Consider the following 26,541-nt stretch of genomic DNA (forward strand, 5'->3'; position numbering starts at 1 on the left):
ATGGAAGTCTCCGAGGATAAAAGCAGAGAAATAAGGCCAAAATTATTTGAAAAAGTAACAACCAAAAGAAGCTCAGCAAACTCCAATGAACTCCAAGAAATCCATACCTATCCACAGCAGAGTCAACTTGACAATTTCTCATCAGAAGACAGGTAACAGTTTCAAAATTTTGAAGGAAAAAAGACTGTCAACCAGTAATTCTATAACTTGCAAAATTCTTCTTCAAAAATGCAGGAGAATCAGAAGATAAGTCATAGAATGGCAGATAATATCTGTAAAACATATGCCTGATAAAAGACTTGACCCAAAATATACAGATGATTCTTAAGACTCAACAATATGAAAACAAATAACCCAGTAAATAAATAAGAAAAAAATATGGATACCTCACCAAGAAAGACATATATGGCCAATAAACCCAGGCAAAGATGTTCATATCTTCAGTAATTAAGGAAATGCAAATTAAATAGCAATGTACTACTTCACAACCCCTATATGACTATTATAAAGACAGATATTAGCAAATGCTGGAGATGATATGGAGAAATTGGAAACCTCATACATTACAGGTAGTGTTTTAAGGTATAGCCTTGAAAAACAGTCTAACAGTTCCTCAAAAATTTTAAATAGAGAGTAAACTCATGCCTTAACAATGTCACTCCTATTTATATACCCAAGCAAACTGAAAACTTAAGTCAGCACAAAATCTCATACACAAGTGTTCATAAATGTTGAGCAAGTGAGTGGGTAATACCATTATTTGATTAGGTAGAAGGAGGAGAAACAAGTTTGGGTTAAGGAAAGTGAAATCTGCTTTGCAACAAGATGTGAATCTTTTTAAAAGCTTTCTTAAGGATCTGGGAGTCATATATTTCAAATGTAATCAAGAAAGATAATATCCCAATCTCCTACTTTCTGTAGGAAGATAATACCCTAATTCAATGGGGGCCTTGCTCCAAGTTGCAAAACTACTTGTCATAAAAATATATGAAGTCTTTGCTTATTTAAAAAGAAAACACTAATGTTCCATAACAGCATTATTCGTAAGAACATAGAAGTGACTCAAACAAACTACCTATCAACTGACAAATGGATAAGTAAAATATGGTATATTCAAGTAGTGGGATGTTACTGGGTAATGAATAAGAACAAAATACCAACAGGGACTACCATATAAGTGAACCTTGAATACAATATACTAAGTGAAGGACATCAGTTCAAAAGATAACATGTGTGATTCCATTTATATGAAATGTCCAGAACAGGCAAATCTATAGACAGAAAATTCTGTCTTGACATATTAATGGATGCCAAGAACTGGATGAGATAGGTGATGTGTTGCAATGTGTCTAAGGAAGGGGAACGGAGAGTGACAGCTAGTGGGTCTGGGGTTTCATTTTGGAATGGTGAAAATATTCTAAAATTGGGATAATAGTGGTACCACTCTAAAAATATACTGAAAACTACTGAACTGCATATGTTTTATGTATGCAAATTGCACCTCAACAAAGCTATTTAATAAAACAAGTTAAAAAGAGAGAATTAAGGTGTAAAGTACTTTTTCTGATTATGATAGTCTAATAGGAAAATAAAACAGGACAGTGGCTTATGACCAAGTAAAATGTTTGGTTACTTCATAAAAACGTCTGGGGCTGAGTCTTAGTGCCTTGATATCAATATTAATATCTCAGCAATGGTGACAATAATTTCACAGAACAATACACAATCAGAAAGCATGGGACATATCTGTGTTCTATTTTAGCCTTTGAATGAGGGAGCCAATTTAGCACTGATGGGAAGAAAGGGAAAATACCAAGAAGGCATATTGTCTTTAAGAGTTTTGCAAACTGATCTCTGCAATGTCTAATTAGAAATTTCCAACCACTTTATTAACATGTTTGTAGAAGTATGCACTTTTAATATTCAGGAGGTTAGTGAATACATTTCCTCCTACCAGTTATGCAATCAGTGTCTATATGAATCCATGAAGGTCTAATAATACCAATGCTGTCATGTGTTGGGTGACAACATGGGATCCAGGCATGCCCCAGGGAGCAGACCTGACCATAGAGCTTGGAGACAGTACAGTACTCCAGAAAGGAAGTGTTATCCCAGAAGTGGGGATCCAGGAGTTGATCCAGTCATTAGGACAAATGGGGAGAGACTGGGGTCCTAGTAACAACACCTGTCCATGACACCTGTCTCTGGGTAGGTTGCCACACTAGGCTTATGGCAGCAGAAACACACCAGCATCTTGCTTCCTAGAGTAATGAATAAGAATAAGCACTGGTCTCTAATAATGGTCAAAGCTCACTGATCAGAACTAGAGACTGATATCAGAGCAGGACTGAAAGTCAGTGGACTTCTGGAATCCTGGAGTGATTGCCTTATTAAATTTGTCTTTCCTAAGATCTGAATGGACTAAATTCTGGGGAAGGGTGAATGTGTGATAGATGTAGGCTGGGTAGTTAGATTTCAGAGTCTGGGAACTAGTGGCACTCTGACCAGCATCTCTACTCTTTGAAAGTTGACCACAGCCTATGGTGACTGAAAGTGGCTCTCCAAGGCTAAAGAAATAAAGACAGTAGCACCCTTATATGCTGTGCCCACACAAATAATGACCAGGCTTATGACTGTGAACATTTTGCTGATGAAGATCTCTTTGGGTTGAGAGGCCTTTACTAATTAACCTTTGAGTTTTAGTGTTTTTGAGGAAATTTTTGAGAATAAATACAGCCTAAAATTTTAACCTCTGTTCATGATCAGAATTATAATTTTGACTTTTATAATTTTTTATTTTATTAACCTATTTTATTTTATAATTTTTTGTTTTATAAACCTATATTTTCAAGTGTTTGTTATTTGTTCTGTATTTTCAGATGGCTATCCTAAAGAAGAAATGATTTATAGATGGAGAAAAAATTCAGTTGAGGCAGCTGATCAGAAATCATGGCGGCTTTATCAGTTTGATTTTATGGGCCTCAGAAACACAACAGAAATCGTAACAACATCTGCAGGTAGGATTTAATTTAAGGAAGCATGACTTGCAAAAAAATCTGACTTTTTTCCTCTGATGCCTGAGGCATAATCATGCCTTTAATGTAGAATTCCATCATGTATGTGTTTTAACTAATGATATTAGGGCAAGCATATTACATCAGTGATGTTTGAGGCAAAACAACAGATTCAATACTGAAGTTTTTTTAATGTTTTAATTAGGATGAAAAAAGGATCATGAGAAATGTCTTATATTTTTAAATAAAGACTGTTTGCATCATGTCAATAAACTTAACTAGAATTCCCACAAGTGACCATATTTCTATAAACTGCTTTTTACTAATGACTAATGATGAGAGTTCTACAACTTTCCACATACATAATAAGAATAAAATATTGTTAAGACTCTGGGCATAAAAGAAGCTGGTGTGAAATGTCCTTTGAGTTTTAATTTCCAGCTTCTTTCTTTGCCCTAAACTTTATTTTGAGCTTTGTATTTCTTCTCCAATTTATTGAACATAATAATTATCCACCAATTTGATTTTACTAAGTGGTCATTTTATACATAGTATGAAGTATATGATTAGATGAAAAGAGATGTTTCATCTCTTAATGTATTTGAATGCTTTGGGGATTTTGTTTATGTTTCATAGGGGTTTTTTTCTTTGTGAGTGTTTCTCACAAACATTCCTATGATCCACTATTTTGCAACTAATTTTCTTTTGCCAGAGTGTGGGGGTAAAGATGGATTTAGAGCTAGCTTTCCTACTGATCAGATTGTTAATATGAAGAGTTTACTGGCTCTTAACACTCCATAACAGTTTGTTTCACTGACGACTAAGATGTAAACTTTGATAATCAGTGGTAAATATCTTTAAAAGATAGTCTGAATTCTTTATAGGGTTGTAAAATATAGAACATTTACATGTTAAGAAAAGTCTGAAAAGCTATCTGATTCGCAGAGAAAAGCAAAACTTCCCTATCGACGTCATGGCGGTAAAGGTGAGAAATGTCATCCGTGTTTAAATATTAAGCAATGATAAGGTTAAAAGAATAGAAGATCATAATTTATTTAAATAATCTGTGGAGGCAGTAAGAAGGGAAGTGTTTTGGAGAAACTTTTTCCCAATTATGAGTCACCTACATTAAGAATGTGGTTTTGCTCCCTGAAAGGTTAAAATGCACTAGCAGACCTTTAGGTATAAGGCATTGTATACATATGCCACATCTTTATCCATTCATCTTTCGATGGACACTGAGGCTCCTTCCACAGCCATTAGAAACAATGAATACCCATAATTTGCTTCAACATGGATACAACTGGAGGGTATAATGCTGAGCAAAGTAAGTCAGTCAGAGAAGGACAAACATTATATGATCTCATTCAACCTAACCAAAGAGGTAAAGGATCTATCCCCTAAACACTACAGAACACTTCTGAAAGAAATTGAGGAAGACCCAAAGAGATGGGAAAATATTCCATGCTCATGGATTGGAAGAATTAATATTGTGAAAACGTCAATGTTACCCAGGGCAACTGACACATTTAATGCAATCCCTATCAAAATACCATGGACTTTCTTCAGAGAGTTGGAACAAATCATCTCAAGATTTGTGTGGAATCAGAAAAGACCCCAAATAGCCAGGGGAATTTTAAAAAAGAAAACCATAGCTGGGGGCATCACAATGCCAGATTCCAGGTTGTACTACAAAGCTGTGGTCATCAAGGCAGTGTGGTACTGGCACAAAAACAGACACATAGATCAATGGAACAGAATAGAGAATCCAAAAGTGGACCCTCAACTTTATGGCCAACTAATATATTTGACAAAGGAGGAAAGAGTATCCACTGGAAGAAAGACAGTCTCTTCAATAAATGGTGCTGGGAAAATTGGACATCCACATGCAGAAGAATGAAACTCGACCACTCACTTGCACCATACACAAAGATAAACTCAAAATGGGTGAAAGATCTAAATGTGAGACAAGATTCCATCAAAATCCTAGAGGAGAACACAGGCAACACCCTTTTTGAACTCGGCCACCGTAACTTCTTACAAGATACATCCACGTAGGCAAAAGAAAGAAAAGCAGAAATAAACTATTGGGACTTCATCAAGATAAGAAGCTTTTGCACAGCCAAAGAAACAGTCAACAAAACTAAAAGACAACCTACAGAATGGGAGAAGACATTTGCAAATGACTTATCAGATAAAGGACTAGTATCCAAGATCTATAAAGAACCCATTCTGGGAATATTAAAAAAAAATAGTGAAAGAGAATAAAGGGGAAAGGAGAGAAAATGAGTGGGAAATATCAGAGAGGGTGACAGAACATGAGAGACACCTAATTCTGGGAAACGAACAAGGGATAGTAGAAAGGGAGGTGGGTGGGGGGTTGGGGTGACTGGGTGATGGGCACCGAGGGGGGCACTTGACGGGATGAGCACTTGACGTTATGCTATATGTTGGCAAATCAAACTCTGATAAAAACATATACAAAAAAAAAAGATGTGGATATTCCTGGAACAGACTGTCATCCTCTCTGGGCTCGGACCTAGTTTGCAGGGACATGGCTAAATGCACCAAGAAATCAGAATTCTGGGTAAATACAAGACCTGTTATGGTGCCTCCCTCAGGAAAATGGTGAAGAAGATTGAAATAAGTGCACCAAGTGCACTTGCTCCCTCTATGACAAAACCAGGATGAAAAGATGAGCTGTGGGCATCTGGCACTGTGGCTCCTGCATGAAAACCATAGCCGGTGGTGCCTGGACCAACAGCACCACTTCTGCCATCACAGTGAAGTCCGCCATCAGGAGACTGAAGGAGTAGAAAGACCAGTAGAAGTTCCACCATTTGAAACATAGCTAGCCTATAATAAATGGGTTAATTACATAATAAAAAAGATACAGAGGTTCCTAAAAAAGTTAGACATAATACTATCATATGACCCAAAAATTGCTCTACTAGGTATTTACTCAAAGGATACAAACACAGCAATTTGAAGGGGCACATGCATTCTAATGTTTATAGCAGCAATGTCTACAATAGCCAAAATATGGGAGAGCCCAGATGTCCATTGACAGATGAATGGATACAGAAGATGTGGTGTACACACACACACACACACACACACACACAGTAGAATATTACTCAGCCATCAAAAAAGTAAAATCTTACTATTTGCACTGATATGGTTGGAGCTAGTGTATTATGCTAAGTGAAAACAGAGAAAAACAAATACCACATAATTTCACCCATATGTAGAATTTAGGACACAAAACTGATGAACAGGGGGAAGGGAAGGAAAAAAGTATCTTTAGGTGTAAGGCAGCCCAAAGGTGGGTAACTAAATAAGGGGATAATGTTCTAGCATTTAAATGCCAAATGTCGATGCTGGATTTTTTCTTTCTTGGTATTCTCTGAAAACTGATGTTAAAGGAGACACTGCAAAAGCAAGTAAAACACAACTGCCATGGGGTTTTGAAATTGAATATAAGAATACCAGCACAGGGAAACAGAGGGGCCTGTGGAGTCAAGGTAATAGTATGAGCAATTATGTGCTAAGTGATCCTTTTACCAGACAGAGAACTGGTTCCAAACTCAGATACAGCTACTTGCTGCTGGAAAATCAATACTCAAGAGACATGTGATGGTGGGAGAAGAAAGTTTGCTTTATTCAGGAAGCCAGCAGCCAGGAAGATGGTGGACTAACATCTCAAAGATCTTCTTTTCTGTCCAGCTGAAGCTGGAAGGTTTTAAAGGGAAAGACATAGGAAAAGGGAGGGGAGCTCCATCCAGGAGAAGCAGGTGCCTGGTGGCTAGTTCTCTGTGCACAGGATCCTAAATATATTTGCTGGCATCAGTGGCAGTTGTTTTCAAATGTAGTCAAGCCTTATCTTCTGGGAAAGTTTGGCCCTTCACTCCTCAAACTCAGTGGTCTGCAAATTTCAAGGAAAGTAAGTTCATTCTGCTACATTTTAAAGAATTTAGTTCCACAAACAAGGAGTACATAAGCTTGAAGCAAGTTAACCCTTCAGATGGATTGGAGTGCTGTTAAATTCTGTGGGTATACAAACAACATGGAAACATTCACTTGCAGCAAGGAGCTTTCGGTCTAGAAAAACATGATAGATATGAGAGACTTATGAACAAACTAAGAGTTTATACACCAGCATAGAAAATAGACATTATATTAAGTGAAATTGTAAGAAAAAATGGAAGCAATGTTTAGGACAGTCCTTTATGAGTAAGAAATGACTGTTTTCCAGGATTTTATTTTGTCATTCTTTTTCCATGAAGTCAATGAATATATTGGCAGTGATAGATGAATGTTCTCCATATGCTCCTCTTCTATTTTTATACGAAACTTCTCCCATTTTTATATGAAAATTCACATTATATTGAATCTTATAAATCATTCCTTCTCCTTTAGAAAATAAGCAAAAGGGATCTGCCTTTGGCTCAAGGTGTGATCCTGGAGTTCCGGGATCAAGTCCCACATCTGGCTCCCTGCATAGAGCCTGCTTCTATGTCTCTGCCTCTGTGTGTGTGTCTCATGAATAAACAAATAAAAGCTTTTAAAAAAGAAACTAAGCAAAAAAATATATTCTAAAGAAATTAATCTGTATAAAAAAAAACCTAAACTTGCTTACCTGTAATATATAGATACTGTTTGAAGATGGGAGTGAGATGTAAATGATGGATTTTTCACTCTTTGTTTCTAAACTTCTCATGGGCCCAAGGTAGTCACCATCCTCCCATGCCTGTCTTTAGCAGCCTGGAATATTCTATGTCATTTCCCCAGTGGAAAATCCTGAAATCATTAAAATCACTCTTTTTTAAAAAAAAAAAAATTAATAATAAATTTATTTTTTATTGGTGTTCAATTTGCCAACATACAGAATAACACCCAGTGCTCATCCCATCAAGTGCCCCCCTCAGTGCCTGTCACTTAGTCACCCCCACCCCCTGCCCTCCTCCCCTTCCACCACCCCTAGTTCATTTCCCAGAGTTAGGAGTCTTTATGTTCTGTCTCCCTTTCTGATATTTCCTACCCATTTCTCCTCCCTTCCCTTCTATTCCCTTTCACTATTATTTATATTCCACAAATGAATGAGAACATACAATGTTTGTCCTTCCCCGATTGACTTATTTCACTCAGCATAATACCCTCCAGTTCCATCCACGTTGAAGCAAATGGTGGGTATTTGTCATTTCTAATGGCTGAGGAATATTCCATTGTATACATAAACCACATCTTCTTTATCCATTCATCTTTCAATGGACACCGAGGCTCCTTCCACAGTTCGGCTACTGTGGACATTGCTTCTAGAAACATCGGGGTGCAGGTGTCCCGGGATTTCACTGCATCTGTATCTTTGGGGTAAATCCCCAGCAGTGCAATTGCTGGGTCGTAGGGCAGGTCTATTTTTAACTCTTTGAGGAAACTCCACACAGTTTTCCAGAGTGGCTGCACCAGTTCATATTCCCACTAATAGTGCAAGAGGGTTCCCTTTTCTCCACATCATCTCCAACATTGTGGTTTCCCCATTCTCACTGGTGTGAGGTGGTATCTCATTGTGGTTTTGATTTGTATTTCCCTGATGGCAAGTGTTGCAGAGCATTTTCTCATGTGCATGTTGGCCATGTCTATGTCTTCCTCTGTGAGATTTCTCTTCATGTCTTTTGCCCATTTCATGATTGGATTATTTGTTTCTTTGGTGTTGAGTTTAATAAGTTCTTTATAGATCTTGGAAACTAGCCCTTTATCTGATACGTCATTTGCAAATATCTTCTCCCATTCTGTAGATTGTCTTTTAGTTTTGTTGACTGTATCCTTTGCTGTGCAAAAGCTTCTTATCTTGATGAAGTCCCAATAGCACCCAAAAGCACAAGATACCTAGGAATAAACCTAACTAAAGAGGTAAAGGATCTATACTCTAAAAACTATAGAACACTTCTGAAAGAAATTGAGGAAGACCCAAAGAGATGGAAAAATATTCCATGCTCATGGATTGGCAGAATTAATATTGTGAAAATATCAATGTTACCCAGGGCAATTTACACATTTAATGCAATCCCTATCAAAATACCATGGACTTTTTTTTTTTTTACCATAGACTTTCTTCAGAGAGTTAGAACAAATCATCTTAAGATTTGTGTGGAATAAGAAAAGACCCCGAATAGCCAGGGGAATTTTAAAAAAGAAAACCATAGCTGGGGGCATCACAATGCCAGATTCCAGGTTGTACTACAAAGCTGTGGTCATCAAGACAGTGTGGTACTGGCACAAAAACAGACACATAGATCAATGGAACAGAATAGAGAATCCAGAAGTGGGCCCTCAACTTTATGGTCAACTAATCTTCGATAAAGGAGGAAAGACTATCCACTGGAAGAAAGACAGTCTCTTCAATAAATGGTGCTGGGAAAATTGGACATCCACATGCAGAAGAATGAAACTCGACCACTCTCTTGCACCATACACAAAGATAAACTCAAAATGGATGAAAGATCTAAATGTGAGATAAGATTCCATCAAAATCCTAGAGGAGAACACAGGCAACACCCTTTTTGAACTTGGCCACAGTAACTTCTTATAAAATCACTCTTTTGCACACTCCCTCAGCTCCCTTTCCCCTTTTCCTTGCACACATCAACCATAATGAAATACAGGTTTCTACCCACTCAACACCACAACCATGCATCATTACAGGGTAAAAATAATAATAAATTAAAGCACACTGTTTCCATCACTGCTGTCTTTTGAAGTTGTTGCCATGAATTTCAAGAGAGTCTTCAGGTTATCATGCTGTAGTATGTGCTAGTCCAGTGTTTCTCAATCTTTTATTCATTATCATCTTTCCTATGGAGTCTTAGGTATTTTTTAATCACCTCCCTTAGAAATGCTTGTATATATTTTCATATATTATGGCCTTTTGGAGGGCTACACATAGCAATATCAAAGATTTGTCACTTCTCTTCCAAAAAAGAATTTTCACTCCCCTAGGAATAAATATCACTTCCATTAAAATGCAAACTCTGTTTATTCTTTAACTTTCCTAGGTGGCAGTTTCCTATTTTGTTCTTGGCCCCAATCTCTGACAGCAACACCTTTACTTTCCACTAGTGATCTTGCTCCTCACTGTTCCTAGAATCTTGAGGAAATCTGAAAGCATCCAATCTTTGCCCACCGATTGCAATTACTCCCTCATTGTATTACACATGTGCTCCCATTCTTACCCACATGTACACCAGATCCTGTTCCTTCCCCTACACAAGAGATTGCTCCAACACATCTCTCTCTCACACTTATGCCATTTTTTTTTACTCTACTGGATCATTACTACCATCTACTTAAAAATAGGCTTTTATTTTACTATTTTTTAAAATTGTTTCAGTTAGGTCTTCAGTATGCAGCAAGTGACATACACAAACTGGCTAATTAGAAGTTAATGAAGGGAAGAAACTATTTACAATCTTTCTGGCAGGGTTTATGACATATTGCAATAAGGCATTGTGATAGGCAGAATAATGGCTCCCAATGATGTCCATTTTTTTTAATCCCCAGAATCTGTGTGTACAGTATGTTACATGATAAAGGACGATTAAGGTAGCAGATGGAATTAAGGTTGGTAGTCAGCTGACTTTCAGATGTAGAGGTTATCTTGAATTATCTAGGTGGGTTCAGTGTGGAAGAGGGAGGCAGAAGAAAAGAGAAAGAAATGTGACTGTGGAAGAAACTCACAGAGAGGTGCAACTTTGTTGGAATTGAAGATGGAGGAAAGGGCCACCAGCCAAGGCAAGTGGGTGGTTGCAGAAGCAGGAAAGAGCAAAGAAATGAATTCTAGAACCTCTAGAAGGTAATATGGCCCTCTTGACATCTTAATTTTAGCCAAGCAAGATATGTGTCAGACTTCTAACCTAAAGAACTAAACATAACAAATTTTTGTTGTTTCAAGCCACTAAGTGTGGATCCTTTGTTAAAACAGCAATAGGAAACTAATATAGACATGTTGCAGTAATCTCAAGCTAGTGGTATTGGGAAGCTTTTGCCACTTAGCTAAAGAGGCAAGAAGTGGGAGTAGTTACTGGAATCTGGAGAATTAGTTGCAGTGAGAGGGCTGCATGACAGCTGGAATCACTTTCAGCAGAGAATCCCGCCAACCTGCAGCACAGGGGCAGGAAAGGAGCTTTAGGATATTTGCCTTAACCTCTTTCACCTCACAATATCTGTTCTGTCTCCCCAGGGGCCTGAAGCTGAGGCTCAGGGAACTTGTATGGTGTGGTCCAGGCAGAAGCTTCCTGGGCATAAAGTACGTAGAAAAGGGTAGAAAGTAGGTTTGGAGGGGCAACAGAAGGTGCCCAATACAATGTTATTCCAATCCTCCTTCTGTTCTTCCCCAAGCTACTGCCCCATTTGTGCTCTTTGCAGAAAACTCTTCTAAACAGTCATCCAGTCTCACTGACCCAGTACCTTCATGCCATTCTCTTGAGCCCATCCCAGCCAGGCTTTCCTTTTTACTCCTCCACCAGTGCTGCTCTCAGTAAGGTCACCAAGGACCTCTACAGTGCTAAACCGCTAAACCTTCTCCTTTCACCATGGCTCCTCTTCCCTTGGCTTCCAGGCTTCTCTGGGTTGTCCTCCTCCTGATGTCTCTTCTTCTGTGTTTTTGTGTTGGACCTCCATCTTCTCCACCTTCTTTTCATCTGGGAGTGCCCCAGGACTCTGTTTTCTATCTGTGCTCACTTGTCTGTGAATCTCATCCAGGCTTCTACAGTATTAACTCCAAAATTTACATCTCAAGCTCCAAATCAAACATCTTATAAATCCCAGCCTCCTGGACCCAAATGCTTGTTCAAGACCTCCTCTGTGTCCCAAACTCATGCTCATGAGCAATTCCACCTCGAGTCTTTCCCTACCAGATGATGGCCCCTCCATCCTTCATTTTCTCAGGGCCAAATTTCAGGAACATCAACTCCTCCCTTTTTTTATTTTATTTTTTTATTTTTATTTTTTTTTGTTTTTTTTTTCTCCTCCCTTTTTTTACACATCAAATCCAAAATAACACCAAATGCTTTTGACTATATCTTCAAAATATTCTCAATAAGATGGCTTCTACCAATTTCATTGCTACTATCCTAATCTAAGTCACCATTATCCCTTTCCTCAGTTATAGCATTAGCCCCTTATTTACTCGTTTGATTCTAGACTTACTTACCTATTGTCCACCACAAAGTGATGTTTCATTAGGGTTTCTGCATGACTGACTTCCTATGTTCTGTAAATCTGTGCTCAAAAATCACCTTCTCATTGAATGCCATCCTCTGGGCAATCTCTGCCTTCACTAATTGATAAAATCTGTCATACAATTTATGTATTTATTATGTTTATCTTCTTTTGTTGTGTTACATAAAGGGGTTATTGTCTATATTGCTAACTATTGTGTGAGACATGGTAGACTGTGCTTGGTTCCTAGTGATGCCCTACTAAATAAATTAGAAAGGAAAATATTTGAGTCAAGAGATCAGTCAGGAGGAATATGTGTCTAGACAAGAAATCATGAGCATTGACTCAGAAAGGGGCAATAAGAAGGAAAAAGGAGTATTATATTTAAACGACTTTCTGTCAGTCATATGAGCAGGTCTAGTAAGTGATGTATATATGGAATAAGACAAATACATTAAAAACAAAGGGAAATGAAGTAATGCACATTGGAGCAATATGTGATCACATTGGTAAAACAAGATTGTACAGGTGCTGGAGGGAATTTTGAGATTGGCTTAGATATTCTGAAGGAAAATTCTCATTAAGTTTTTTCAATGGCAGTTGTGACTCTAAATTTAGTAGGCTTATCTACTAGATAATGGGAGCTGAACAAGTTGATGTCCATGTTTTGTAGTAGAGTCATGCTGGAAGAGTGCCTATAACTAGTCACAACCAGAGGGTGATACCCATAAGAACAGATCTAGCTTTTGGAATAATGCCTGTTTGAGATTGGATCTCTCCCTGATTGTCCCAGCCTGTGAAGTTATTTGCCTGAAAGTAATACACTGTTGGAGTTTATGTGCACTTTCAGGGAGATTCCTGGCATCTTACCTCATGCAATTTCAATTCTGGCATCTGGCTGTAAGGCTGTAAGTGAAACATTTTTCCTAAAGATCTGTAAAGCAGTTAAGTGATTGGGCAGTTTCAAATATAGCACAATGAGCTGGATGACCTTACCTATAATAATTGGCAGCTAGTTTATAATATGCCAATTATTATTTTAAATGTTTTGCATAAACTAATCATTTGGACTTCATAATGCCCACACATTATTATTGTTAAGGAACTCAAAGCTCATCAAGATAATGTGCCCACAGCAAGTTATTGGTGGAACTGGAGTGCTTCATAGCCCATTCAAACTACCCTTGCCATAGAACCCAAGACAAGACTTATGGGCATGGGATGATTATGTTGCTAAGGGGTGTTAAATATAGGCAAAATGATTTTTCTGTTAAAATATCATGACAGAAAACTCTAAAATATTTGGGAAGTGCTGGAAATGCTCATAATCAGTTGATTTCTTTTTGAATATCTTTTATACAAACTTTGCTATGCCCTTAAAAGTATTTTCAACTACTATTCTTAGATTTAATTATCTATTAACTTGTTTAGTTGCAAAAGGGTTCCTGGAAAAGCTAAATGTGCTGGACACTTCTTGATCTTAAGGAGTCTTCAGGCTAGCCAGAAATACAAGTATTTAGAATTTAGTGAGAGAGGTGTCAATATAAATGAGTCCCACCAACTGTTGCAGGAGCACAGAGGTGAAGGAAAGCTTATTGATGGCGCTTCACATGTGGCTAAGTGTCTTAGCATGTCCTCACCATTTTCTATGGGGCATCAGTATACTACAAGCTACCAACATCAGTGTTAGCAAAAGTGTTTCCTAACCACAGCAATAAATTAGGAAACACTGCATACTGCATTATTTTCCTGAAGATTCCAATATGTTTAAATACAAAGAAGAACTGTGTTAAATAAACCAGTCTATATTTAATCCTGCACTTTTCGGATTCATTATACCAGAAAATACTTTTTTTTTTCATGGAATATCAACAATTTTCTGGGCAGCATTATCACTTTGAGCATTTCATTTGCATATAATAATGTTGGTTTTTGGATTTAGAAGACTAGTTGAGTACTAAATGTCATCATTGAGGGGAAAATGCAAAAAAAAAAAAAAGCCCCACGAAATCAGCATACTAGTCAATAATTGAGTTTTTTCCTTAGACAAATATGGAATATTTACACGTGCTATTCACAAGTACTCTGAAAAAAGAAAAGAAGAAATGCATTCTGCCATGGACAATTTTGCAGATCTATTTCTCATTTAAATTATTTTTACCAATACTATGGTCGATAAGAAAATTAGACTAAACCTGAATTCACATTTTTAAATTTTTATAAACATAATCAATCTTTTGTATAATTACACCTATAACAAAAACATTCTTTAAATGTAAAATATACTCCAATTCATATGTTTACTAATTGATAATCTTTACTTGCACTGTTAGCCAATGATGGGCATTAACCACAGCATCAATACAAGTCTCACAGATTGTTGTTGATTATTGGCTGAATCCAGATTATGTGAACCAGGAAATCAATTCATTAGTAAAATGAATGTAAACAAAATAAAATAAAAAATACAAATTGTTCTTTTAGATATTTATTTGGCAATCACATTCCTTGTAATGTCTCCAAGTATGAAAACAAAGGCAAAAACAAACAAACAAAACTGTTCCTGTAGGAGTTTACCAAATGATCAAAAATATTAGGTTTTTATACACTTAAGAGTATGTTGATAATTCAAGTGGGTTCATGTTATGCAGTGTCCACTCACACCATTCTTCACTTCACATCATCTTTCTAGGATTTCCAAAATGGTCTTACAAATATCATTGCTGTTTTGGGAGATCTAACCTGAGAACTTACTTCCTACTGAGGGAATTCCCAGGTAGCATATTCCTCTTTGTGTAGAGACTCAAGATTAATGGGTTTCCTATCCAACGTAATGGATATGAAAAAGAAGTACTATGAGCTCCTTAAAGTCCTAAAGCATGACAAATGTCCAGGTGTGCCTTGTTGGTCAGCTTCTTCATAATCTTTTTTGTATATATATATTACCAACACTCATTCTTCATTTCTCTAAAGCTCAATTTGCAAAAAGAAAACTTAAACCTCTGATTGCAGTTGAGGTTTCTAAGAAAGTGTAACAGGGATAAATGGGAAGGAGCATTTCTCATATATAACTGTGCAGAATCTCTGCCAAGATAACATGAGATGAGAGTGTGAAACTGGAGCCCCAAAGATGAGAAAGCATGCAGTACCTGCACACAACAGTGTGCTGTTCTGTATGTGTTTTCCTGGCCATATCCAGCATAAATTTAGATGTCAACAATTAAGACAATATAATAAATATTCATGAAACACAGTTATGTGGCTAAGTGTGTCTGGCATTAGACAACATGAAGGGTCATCCACAGTGCTGTGATGGCATTTTAGAGGATCTCTGTTAGATAAATGTCTTTTTATAGACAAATGTCATTTCTTGTTTATAATTTCTTAACTCAAAATGATGATGACAATAATATAAAATTACATATCTTTTTTTTCCAAGAAGATTAAAGCATTGGAGCATTATCTAACTGGTTCCCAGAATCACATTGAAGTTTGAAGAGGATAGATAATATCATTCCATGTTTTTAAACATGTATAAATAATTCTATGGAACTTATCTGTGAAATGGAAACACATTGCAAAACCTCACAGTCATAAGGCCAGGTGTCCAGTCGCTGTGTGTTGCCAACACCAAGTACTTTGAGGTGGACAGTCTTCATTACTGACTCACATCAAGGAACATATAAAAGTACAATCTTCACTAACCCCAACATCCTTTGGGTGTGACCTTTGAGAGACACTTTTATCTGACTGGTCCTAAGATACCAAGAATATAAAAATTATTATTTATATTACTCTGAGAATTTGATTTAAAATAATAAATATGTTTTTTTTCTAAATTTTGCAAACACCATTTAGGAGCGTGAGGGACTGTATTTCTTTCCTGAGGCTGTTGTGAGAGTAGCATGGAATGGTTGTTTCACAGCTCTGGAGGTGTAAGTCCAAATTCAAGATGTCACCAGGGTTGGTTCCTTCTGAGAACCACATAGGAGAATCTGTTCTAGGCCCCCCTGTCTTGGCTGGTAGATGATATTGTCTCTGTGTCTTCATGTCATCTTCTCTCTGTGAATGTCTGCCTGTATGTTAAAATTTCCTCTTTTGTATAAGAATACCAGTCATATTGGATTAGGGTCCACCTTACTCTAGTCTGATCTCATCCTAAATAATTATATCTGCAATGGTTCGATTTCCAAATAAGGTCACATTCTGAGGTACTGTGTGTTAGGACTACAATAGCTTTTGAGGAACACAATTCAACCCATAACAGTAACCTAGAAAGTATCACCTACCATGAGAATTAGGGTTTCAATCAAATTTGGAAATGAGACTTTCTCTTTGTCCCAGACACATTTTTTTATTCGATTTCAATTTGCCAACATATAGCATAACACCCAGTGCTCATCCCATCAAGTGCCCCCCTCAGTGCCCATCACCCAGTCACCCCCACCCCCCACCCACCTCCCTTTCCACCACCCCTTGTTCATTTCCCAGAGTTAGGAGTCTCTCATGTTCTGTCTCCCTCTCTGATATTTCCCACTTATTTTCTCTCTTTTCCCTTTCACTATTTTTTATATACCCCAAATGAATGAGACCATATAATGTTTGTCCTTCTCTGATTGACTTATTTCACTCAGCATAACACCCTCCAGTTCCATCCATGTCGAAGCAAATGGGGGGTATTTGTCGTTTCTAATAGCCAGACACATTCTTTATACTTAGATCAGTGTCCCCTTCTAAGTGGACTATTTGCATTGACTGTGAAGAAAGGCCATGGGCCAACAATGCTAGCATGTACTTGTGTGACCTGCTAATGGGCAGCCTTTGCATCACCTCATAGATGGTAAGAAATTGAGATTCCTAGGTCTCACATCCACCCTTTTAGATAAGAATTTTTGGGGGAGGATGCAAGAAATCTCTATTTCATACTCCTCCAAACACTCTCCTGATATTGAAGGTTGGCATGCACTGGGTAGACCAGACAAGATTAGATCTGGTGGATAAAAATTGCAGTGACATCAAAGCCAGTGAGGAATAATTTCCTACTATGATTTCTGACTGACTCAATGGTGTGCTGTATTTCTTATGTTACTAATGTTTTTGAACATTCTTTATATGAACATTCTTTTTATGCCTTCTTTAATCATTCCCCCATGGGTAGTTGCAGCAAATCTTCTCCTTTGTATTAGCCAAATGCCGCATTGCAAAACTAAAATCAGAAACTTTATATATAAACTTTATATATATGTCTAAATACATAGGAAGTATATTAAATTATAATAGGAACTATATCTACAGACATACTTATTAGATATTGCTGATTTGGTTCCCGAGCACCACAATAAAGCAAGTATCATAACAAGGGATTCAAATAATTTTTTTGGTTTCTCAGTGCATATAAAAGTTATGTTTATACTATTTTAGAGTCTATTAAGTGTGCAGTAGCATTGTGTCTAAAAAATAATGTGCATATCTTAATTTTAAAAATACATTATTGCCAAAAATACTGTCATCTGAGTTTTCAGCAAGGCATAATCTTTTGCTGGTGGAAGGTCCTACCTTGATGTTGATAGCTGCTGACTGATCAGGGTGGTAGTTGCTGAAGGTTGGGGCAGCTGTGGCAACTTCTTAAAACAAGAAAACAATGAAGTTTGCCACATAATTGACTCTTCCTTTCACAAACAATTTCTCTGCAGCATGCAATGCTATTTGATAGCATTTTACCCACAGTAGAATTTCTCTGAAAATTGAGGTCAATCCTCTGAAAACCTTGCCACTATTTTATCAACTAAGTGTATGTGATATCCTATATCTTTTTCTTTTTGTCATTTCAACAATCTTCATCTTTACCAGGAGTAGATTCTATCTTAAGAAAACCACTTTTTGGTTGGGGTACCTGGGTGGCACAGTCAGTTAAAATATCTGCCTTCAGTTCAGGTCATGATCCCGGGGTCCTGGGATCAAGCCTCACATTGGACTCCCTGCTCAGCAGGAAGCCTGCTTCTCCCTTTGCCATTTTCCCCACTTGTGCTCTCTGGTGCTCTCTATTTCTCTGTCAAATATATAAATAAAATATAAAATAAAATATAATAAAATATAAATAAATATATATAATATATAATAAAATAATTATTTTAATTATTAATAAATTAATAATAATATATAAATAAAAATAAAATAAAATGAAAGAAAGAAAGAAAGAAAGAAAGAAAGAAAGAAAGAAAGAAAGAAAGAAAGAAGAAAACTACTTCTCCCTGGCTCATCCACAAAAAGAAGCTCCTTATCCATTAAAGTTTTATCATGACATTGAAGCAATTCATTCACATCTTTGGCCCCACTTCTAATTCTAGTTCTCTGCCATTTTCACCACATCTGCAGTTACTTCCTCCACTGAAGTCTTGAACCTCCAATGTCATCCAAGAGGGTTGGAATCAACTTCTTCCAAACCCCTGTTCATGTTGATTTTTTTTTACCTCTTTCTATGAATCACTCGTGGTTTTTCTTTTATTACTATTTTTATTTATTTATTTATTTATTTATTTATTTATTTATTTATTTATTTATTTATGAGAGACAGAGAGAGGCAGAGACTCAGGCAGAGGGAGAAGCAGGCTCCATGCAGGGATCCTGATGTGGGTCTCGATGCTGGGACTCCCAGATCATGCCCTGAGCCAAAGACAGATACTCAACTGCTGAGCCATCCAGGCATCCCAAGATTTATTTATTCATGAGACAGACACAGAAAGAGGCAGAGACATAGGCAGAGGGGAAAAGCAGGCTCCTTGCAAGAAGCCCAATGTGGGACTTGATTCCAGATCCCCGGATCATATCCTGAGCCGAAGGCAGACACTCAATCACTGAGCCACCCAGGTGTCCCGAATCACTCATAGTCTTAATGGCATCTAGAATACTGATTCCTTTTCAGAAGTTTTTCAATTGACTTTGCCCAGAACCATTAGAGAAATAATTATCTATGGTACTTATAGCCTAGGAAATTTATTTCTTAAGTAATAAGACTTGAGAGTTGAAATGACTCCTTGAGTCATGGGCTGCACACCAGATGTTATGTTAGTAAGCATAAAAACAATATTAATTTCATACATCTCTATCAGAGCTCCTGAATGACCAGGTACATTGTAATGAGCAGTATTTTTTGAAAAAAAAATCTTTCATGAGCAGTAAGTCTCAACAGTGGGCTTAAAATATTCATTAATCATGTTGTAAATAGATGTGCTATCACCCAGGCTTTGCTATTCCGTTTATAAGAGCACAGGTAGAGTAAATTTAGCACAATTATTTTTCTGTAAAGTATTTATTTATTTATCTATTTATTTATTTATTTATGTAAGAGAGCAGGGCAAGGGGGAGAGGGAGAGAGAATCTCAAGCAGACTCCCTGCTAAGTGTGGAGCCCAACACAGGGTTTGATCTCATGACCCCAAGATCATGACCTGAGCTGAAATCAAGAGTCTGATGCTTAACAAACTGACCCACCCAGGCACCTTGATTTAATATAATTCTTAGGTGCCCTAGGATTTTTAAAATAGTAAATGAATGTTGGTTTCAACTTAAAGTCACCAGCTGCATTAGGCTCTAGCAAGAGAGTCAGCCTGTCCTTTGAAGCTTTGAAGCCAGGCATTTACTTCTCCTCTCTAGCTGTGAAAGTCATAGAGTGTATCATAGTTTAACCACCTTCATTATCTTAGCTAGATCTTCTGGATAACTTGCTGCAACTTCTGCATCAGCACTTGCTGTTTCATTTTATACTTTTACATTATGGAGGTGGCTTCTTTTTCTTAAACCTCATGAACCAACTGCTGCTAGCTTCAGGCTTTTCTTCTGCAGTTTCCTTGCCTCTCTCAGCCCTCATAGCATTGAAGAGTTTTGCTCTGCAATAAGTTGTGGCATAAGGGAATGTTGTAGCTATTTTGATCTTCTATGCAGACCACTAAAACTTTCTTCATATCAGCAATAAAGCAGTTTCACTTTCTTATCACTTGTCTGTTCACTAGAGTAGCAACTTTTAATTTCCTTAAAAACTTTTCCTTTGCATTCACAACTTGGATAACTGGCACAAGAGGCTTAGCGTTTGGCCTATCTCAGCTTTGACATGCCTTCCTTGCTAAGCTTAATCATTTCTAGCTTTTGATTTCAAGTGAGAGATTTATGATTCTTCTTTTCACATTAAATGTTAGAGGTCATTGTAGCGTTATTAACTGTCCTAATTTCAATATTGTTGTGTCTCAGGGAATAGGGAGACTTGAGGAGAGGTAAAGAGGTGGGGAAACAGTTGGTGAAGCAGTCAGAACACACATGATATTTTTCAATTAAATTTGTTGTCTTATAAGGGTGCAGTTCATGGCACCTCAAAACAATTACAATAGACATATCAAAGATCACTTGATCACAGATCACATTAATAAAAATAACAATTAAAAATTTGAAATATAGGGATCCCTGGGTGGCGCAGCGGTTTGGCGCCTGCCTTTGGCCCAGGGCGCGATCCTGGAGACCCGGGATCGAATCCCACGTTGGGCTCCCGGTGCATGGAGCCTGCTTCTCCATCTGCCTGTGTCTCTGCCTCTCTCTCCTTCTCTCTCTGTGACTGTCATAAATAAATTAAAAAAAAATTTAAAAAAAAATTTGAAATATAGGGAGAATTACCAAAAGGTGACAGAGAGACACAAAATGAGAAAATGCTGTTGGAAAAATGGTGCCACTATACTTGCTGGATGCCACAAACCTTTAATTTTTAAGAAATGCAATATCTATGAATGCAATAAAGCAAAGCTCAATAAAAGAAGGTATGCCACTGCTATTCAACATAGTACTAGAAGTGCTAGCCTCAGCAATCAGACAATAAAAAGAAAGAAAAGGCATTCAAATTGGCAAAGAAGTCAAACTCTGCCTCTTTGCAGATGACATGATATTCTACATAGAAAACACAAAAGACTCCACCCCAAGATTGCTAGAACTCATACAGCAATTCAGCAGTGTGGCAGGATACAAAATCAATGCCCAGAAGTCAGTGGCATTTCTATACACTAACAATGAGACTGAAGAAAGAGAAATTAAGGAGTCAATCCCATTTACAATTGCACCCAAAAGCATAAGATACCTAGGAAACCTAACCAAAGAGGTAAAGGATCTATACCCTAAAAACTATAGAACACTTCTGAAAGAAATTGAGGAAGACACAAAGAGTTGGAAAAATATTCCATGCTCATGGATTGGCAGAATTAATATTGTGAAAATGTCAATGTTACCCAGGGCAATTTACACGTTTAATGCAATCCCTATCAAAATGCCATGGACTTTCTTCAGAGAGTTAGAACAAATTATTTTAAGATTTGTGTGGAATCAGAAAAGACCCCCAATAGCCAGGGGAATTTTAAAAAAGAAAACCATAGCTGGGGACATCACAATGCCAGATTTCAGGTTGTACTACAAAGCTGCAGGCATCAGGACAGTGTGGTACTGACACAAAAACACACATAGATCAATGGAACAGAATAGAGAATCCAAAAGTGGACCCTCAACTTTATGGTGAACTAATATTCGACAAAGGAGGAAAGACTATCCACTGGAAGAAAGACAGACTCTTCAATAAAGGGTGCTGGGAAAATTGGACATCCACATGCAGAAGAATGAAACTAGAACATTCTCTTACACCATATACAAAGAAAAACTCAAAATGGATGAAAGATCTAAATGTGAGACAAGACTCCATCAAAATCCTAGAGGAAAACACAGGCAACACCCTTTTTGAACTCAGCCACAGAAACTTCTTCAAGATACATGCACGAAGGCAAGAGAAACAAAAGCAAAAATGAACTATTGGGACTTCATCAAGATAATAAACTTTTACACAGCAAAGGATACAGTCAACAAAACTGAAAGACACCTACAGAATGGGAGAAGATATTTGCAAATGACGTATCAGATAAGGGCTAGTTTCAAAGAAGTATAAAGAACTTGTTTAACTCAACAGCAAAGAAACAAACAATCCAATCATGAAATGGGCAAAAGACATGAACAGAAATCTCACAGAGGAAGACACAGACATGGCCAACATGCACATGAGAAAATGCTCTGCATCACTTGCCATCAGGGAAATACAAATTAAAACCACAATGAAAGAAAAAAAAAAAAAACACAGTGAGATACCACCTCACACCAGTGATAATGGGGAAAATTCACAAGGCCGGAAACCACAAATGTTGGAGAGGATGCGGAGAAAGGGGAACCCTCTTACACTGTTGGTGGGAATGTGAAATGATGCAGCCACTCTGGAAAACTGTGTGGAGGTTCCTCAGAGAGTTAAAAATAGACTTGCCCTATGACCCAGCAATTGCACTGCTGGGGATTTACACCAAAGATTCAGATGCAATGAAACGCCGGGGCACCTGCACCCCGATGTTTCTAGCAGCCATGTCCACAATAGCCAAACTGTGGAAGGAGCCTCGGTGCCCATCGAAAGATGAATGGATAAAGAAGATGTGGTTTCTGTATACAATGGAATATTACTCAGCCATTAGAAACAACAAATACCCACCATTTGCTTCAACGTGGATGGAACTGGAGGGTATTATGCTGAGTGAAGTAAGTCAATCGGAGAAGGACAAACAGTGTATGTTCTCACTTATTTGGGGAATATGAATAATAGTGAAGGGGAATATAAGGGAAGGGAGAATAAATGTGTGGGAGATATCAGAAAGGGACACAGAACATAAAGACTTCTAACTCTGGGAAATGAACTAGGGGTGGTGGAAGGGGAGGAGGGCGGGGGGTGGGGGTGAATGGGTGACGGGCACGGAGGGGGACACTTGACGGGATGAGCACTGGGTGTTATTCTGTATGTTGGTAAATTGAACACCAATAAAAATTAATTTATAAAAAAAAATAAAAAAATAAAAAAAAATATTCTTTCTGTTAAAAAAAAAAAAAAAAAAAAAAAAAGAAGTGCCTTTCTAGCAGAGGCAGTCCTAACAAAGGCATCAAAGGAGAGATCAAGCCTGGGGCCCAATTTAACTGCTCTAATAGCTTTTCCCCTGGTGCCTGTTTTATTACAAAGCCCCAAATAGGCCCCCTAAGAGAATAAAGTTGTTATAGTCAAAGCAACCACCAGAAAGAATTGCTCTTCCATGACTATGGCACACACCACACCCTTTGATGTAAATGACTGATATTTTTGAAGTTCATTCAAGCTTTAAGTTAGCAGTTTCTGTAAGTAATTCTCCAAACTCCCCCAAAATTATTCTGTACATGAAATTTTATATATTCAATAGATAGGTCATGCTCCAGTTGAATTTTTTAAAAATAGTTTCTTCAGGAGAGTAAATGGTAAAGAGAAAGCACAGAGGGTAGGAGTCATGGAGTCAGAGTGCCCAGGTTTGAATACAGCAGCATCACTTTACCTGCTTTCTGACCAGTCATCCATCCAAACACAAATGAGATTGCCTTCTCTTTTATACAGCTGTTGAGAATTTAAGCAAGCTACCGTATGGAAAGTGCATAATTGCCATCCTTACATATAAGTATTATCTGTTATTGTTGCCTTAATGCACTTCCTGTGAGGGAGAATTGTGAGATTTCTGCATTGCTTCATTTAATAAATAGTCCATTAAATCAACTGTTAGCATTTTATTCAATGAGACATGTTTTAACATGGCACTAGATAGATTTATATCTTGAATGCAAATGGGAATATATTTTTAAAATAGCGTCAGTGAAAGAAATTCTAAAAGTGGTTTCTTCTTGGCTTTTTGTCATACTTGTCTGAGTGCAATCTGAGTAATAAATCCGTCTGGGTTTTAGAGTCAGAATTTTAAAAATAGCCACAGTGTCTTGGTTCACAAGATTGAGTGAAAAATTTTTCAAACCCACTGTGAGTCATCTTCCTCTAATTCAAAAGGGAAATGTGGAAAAACCACAGCTTCATTGAATGAACTGTTCATCCATTAAGAAAATTGAAATTCTATGATACAAATCACATTTAACTATGTCTGTTCTTTTAAAATCAGATTTGATTAATTATTCCTTAAAAGCAAAATTATCTTTCCATAGGACCTGGAAATTATAATACTTAGAATATGGTGACAGTAATATTTATACATATATCATTTTACAGTTTTCATTTGCTTCTCATCTTGTACTTTGAGGAAGGTAGAACATGTGCCAATATCATTATTAATAGGTAAGGGACTGAATCTCAGGAATATAATATTGTGGGCATGGCCCACAGCAACACACCCAAAATGCACTGCTGTTGATGTTTGAGCCTCTTACTCTGAGGCCAGTTGCTTTTCCCTGACATCACTGCAACAGAGAGTAACATTACTTCTTGCAGCTAACTCTGAATTTTCAAAATATCTTATTTTCTCTAGTCTTATGTTGGGTTAAACTTCATTGGTATATTTCCTGCCATGGCTGGTTTGAATATCCTTTTTTTTTTTTTTTCCATTATGGAGTCACATTCCTGTTTCCAATCATTTGATCATAAGAAAAATCTTAAATCTTACATTCACATAAAGGAGGATGATAATTTAAAATTATCTCTAAAAAGAATTACATTATTGTTGAAATTTAGAACTCTGGCAAGGAATGCTCTAGTATATTCCCATGCTTAAAATGCTAGCTAACAGATGGCAAACCTGAGTCTTAAAGGTACACTTGTTTATGTAAGCCAGTGTCAAGCCTCAATACAGCTATTGAACACATCATTCGAGAAAGTGCTAGGGGAATACTGTTTAGCATAAAAGTCAAACAAGTCTCCCAACCCTGTGCTAAAGCCACCTGGAATATTTGTCCCTGTCTACATCCTAGCAAGTATGTCACACCACAGTTCTCTGCATTCCTCTCCATACTATCTTGGTTAACTCTAATCACCCCTACATTTGAATACATTGATATTGGTCAGCCAGGAAGCCATTTTTAAGAAATGTCTCAAACACTAGGTTAAGTAGGACAGCCATCTGATTCCACAGTGCCCTCCCTGAACTTGCCCCAGGGTAGCATTTATCATATTGCAGTATACTGTGACTGTAATAAAAGAGGAAATATAAGACATTGTAGAGAACAAGAAATCTGGAACCATCCTGCCTGGGTTTAAATTCCAGGCTTATACTTATAAGTTGTATCATCTTGGACAGTTATCTTACCTCTCTGAGACACAGTTTTCTCATCTGTAAAATGGGAATGATAATATCAGTGCCTGCCTCATAGAAAAGGAGGTTGTGAGGACTAAATTAGTTTGTAAATTGTCAATAATCATTGTCTAGCATTAATTTTATGAGTGTTTCCCAATATATTGACCCATTTATATCTCAGGGATCTAGCAAAGTACATAATGCTCTCAAAAAGATAGTACCTGGTAGATATATGAATGTATGAAAGAAAAAAGAACCATTTGTTTACTAGACACGTAAAAAAGATAAATATTTCACTTTGCCAACATTTAGTTATTATCTTTGAAATATTAATATGATACCATTAAGGTGATATAGTAATAAAGAAAATGTGTTTTGAATTTTAGCAGTATTTTGTTTATATTTCATGATTTAAAATTTAATTAATAAAGGACACTTATCTACTTTGTACTTTACAGATGACACTTATTTTGATGTGTGAATACAAGTGTCTGAAGTGAAATTTGTGAAAGGAACAGAGCAGATTAATTTATTAAGTTCTTTGATATGCATGATTAAAGACCACACAAGGACATGGTTTACCACAATTTAATTTTCTATGAAAACCCTAAATACTTTTGGCAAGAATCAGTTTTAAGAAGTTATACTGCTTATAGCCTGGAACCTGGTTTGGAGACTGGCTGTTTCTTAAGTAGGAATCCCTTAGCAAGTCAGGAGCTTAAGTTGTTAATGTTCATCCAGAAGATAATTCATCTAATTCATCTGAAGATTTTGGTCTAACTTCCATTTTCTTTTTAATCAACATACAATCTGGGGAAACTAAAACCTATTTCCCAAGATAACTAAATGGTTGCTTGCCAGAGACAACCTTCTTTCACCATGGTGATATGTCATTGGCACAGCAGGTTGTCAGTTACATAAGCAGGAGAACATTTTCTTTGTCCAATAACACTTATCCCATTGATTCTGTTTCTTTATGGTTGTCACTGAATGGATATTTCAGTATAAGAAGTAATCCTTCCAGGGATGCCTGGGTGGCTGAGCAGTTGAGTGTCTGTCTTTGGCTCAGGGCATGACCCTGGAGTCCTGGGATGGAGTCCTACATTGGACTTCCTGCATGGAGCCTGCTTCTCCCTCTGCCTATGTGTCTGCCTCTCTCTCTCTCTC

General features: G+C 37.2%; 1 protein-coding gene and 1 pseudogene across 1 annotated transcript in view; both read left to right on the forward strand.

Annotated features, from left to right (window-relative positions):
- The window catches only part of GABRG3 (gamma-aminobutyric acid type A receptor subunit gamma3), a 659,970-nt gene that overhangs the window by 579,765 nt on the left and 53,664 nt on the right, over positions 1 to 26,541 (forward strand). The window contains exon 6 of the mRNA XM_055326791.1: positions 2,880 to 3,017. Within this exon, the coding sequence (XP_055182766.1) occupies positions 2,880 to 3,017 (138 nt within the window). The remainder of the gene's footprint in view (positions 1 to 2,879; positions 3,018 to 26,541) is intronic.
- On the forward strand, positions 5,577 to 5,842 carry LOC129510546 (60S ribosomal protein L37a-like; annotated as a pseudogene).

This window comes from Nyctereutes procyonoides, unplaced genomic scaffold (assembly GCF_905146905.1).
Source record: "Nyctereutes procyonoides isolate TBG_1078 unplaced genomic scaffold, NYPRO_anot_genome, whole genome shotgun sequence".
NCBI lineage: Eukaryota > Metazoa > Chordata > Mammalia > Carnivora > Canidae > Nyctereutes > Nyctereutes procyonoides.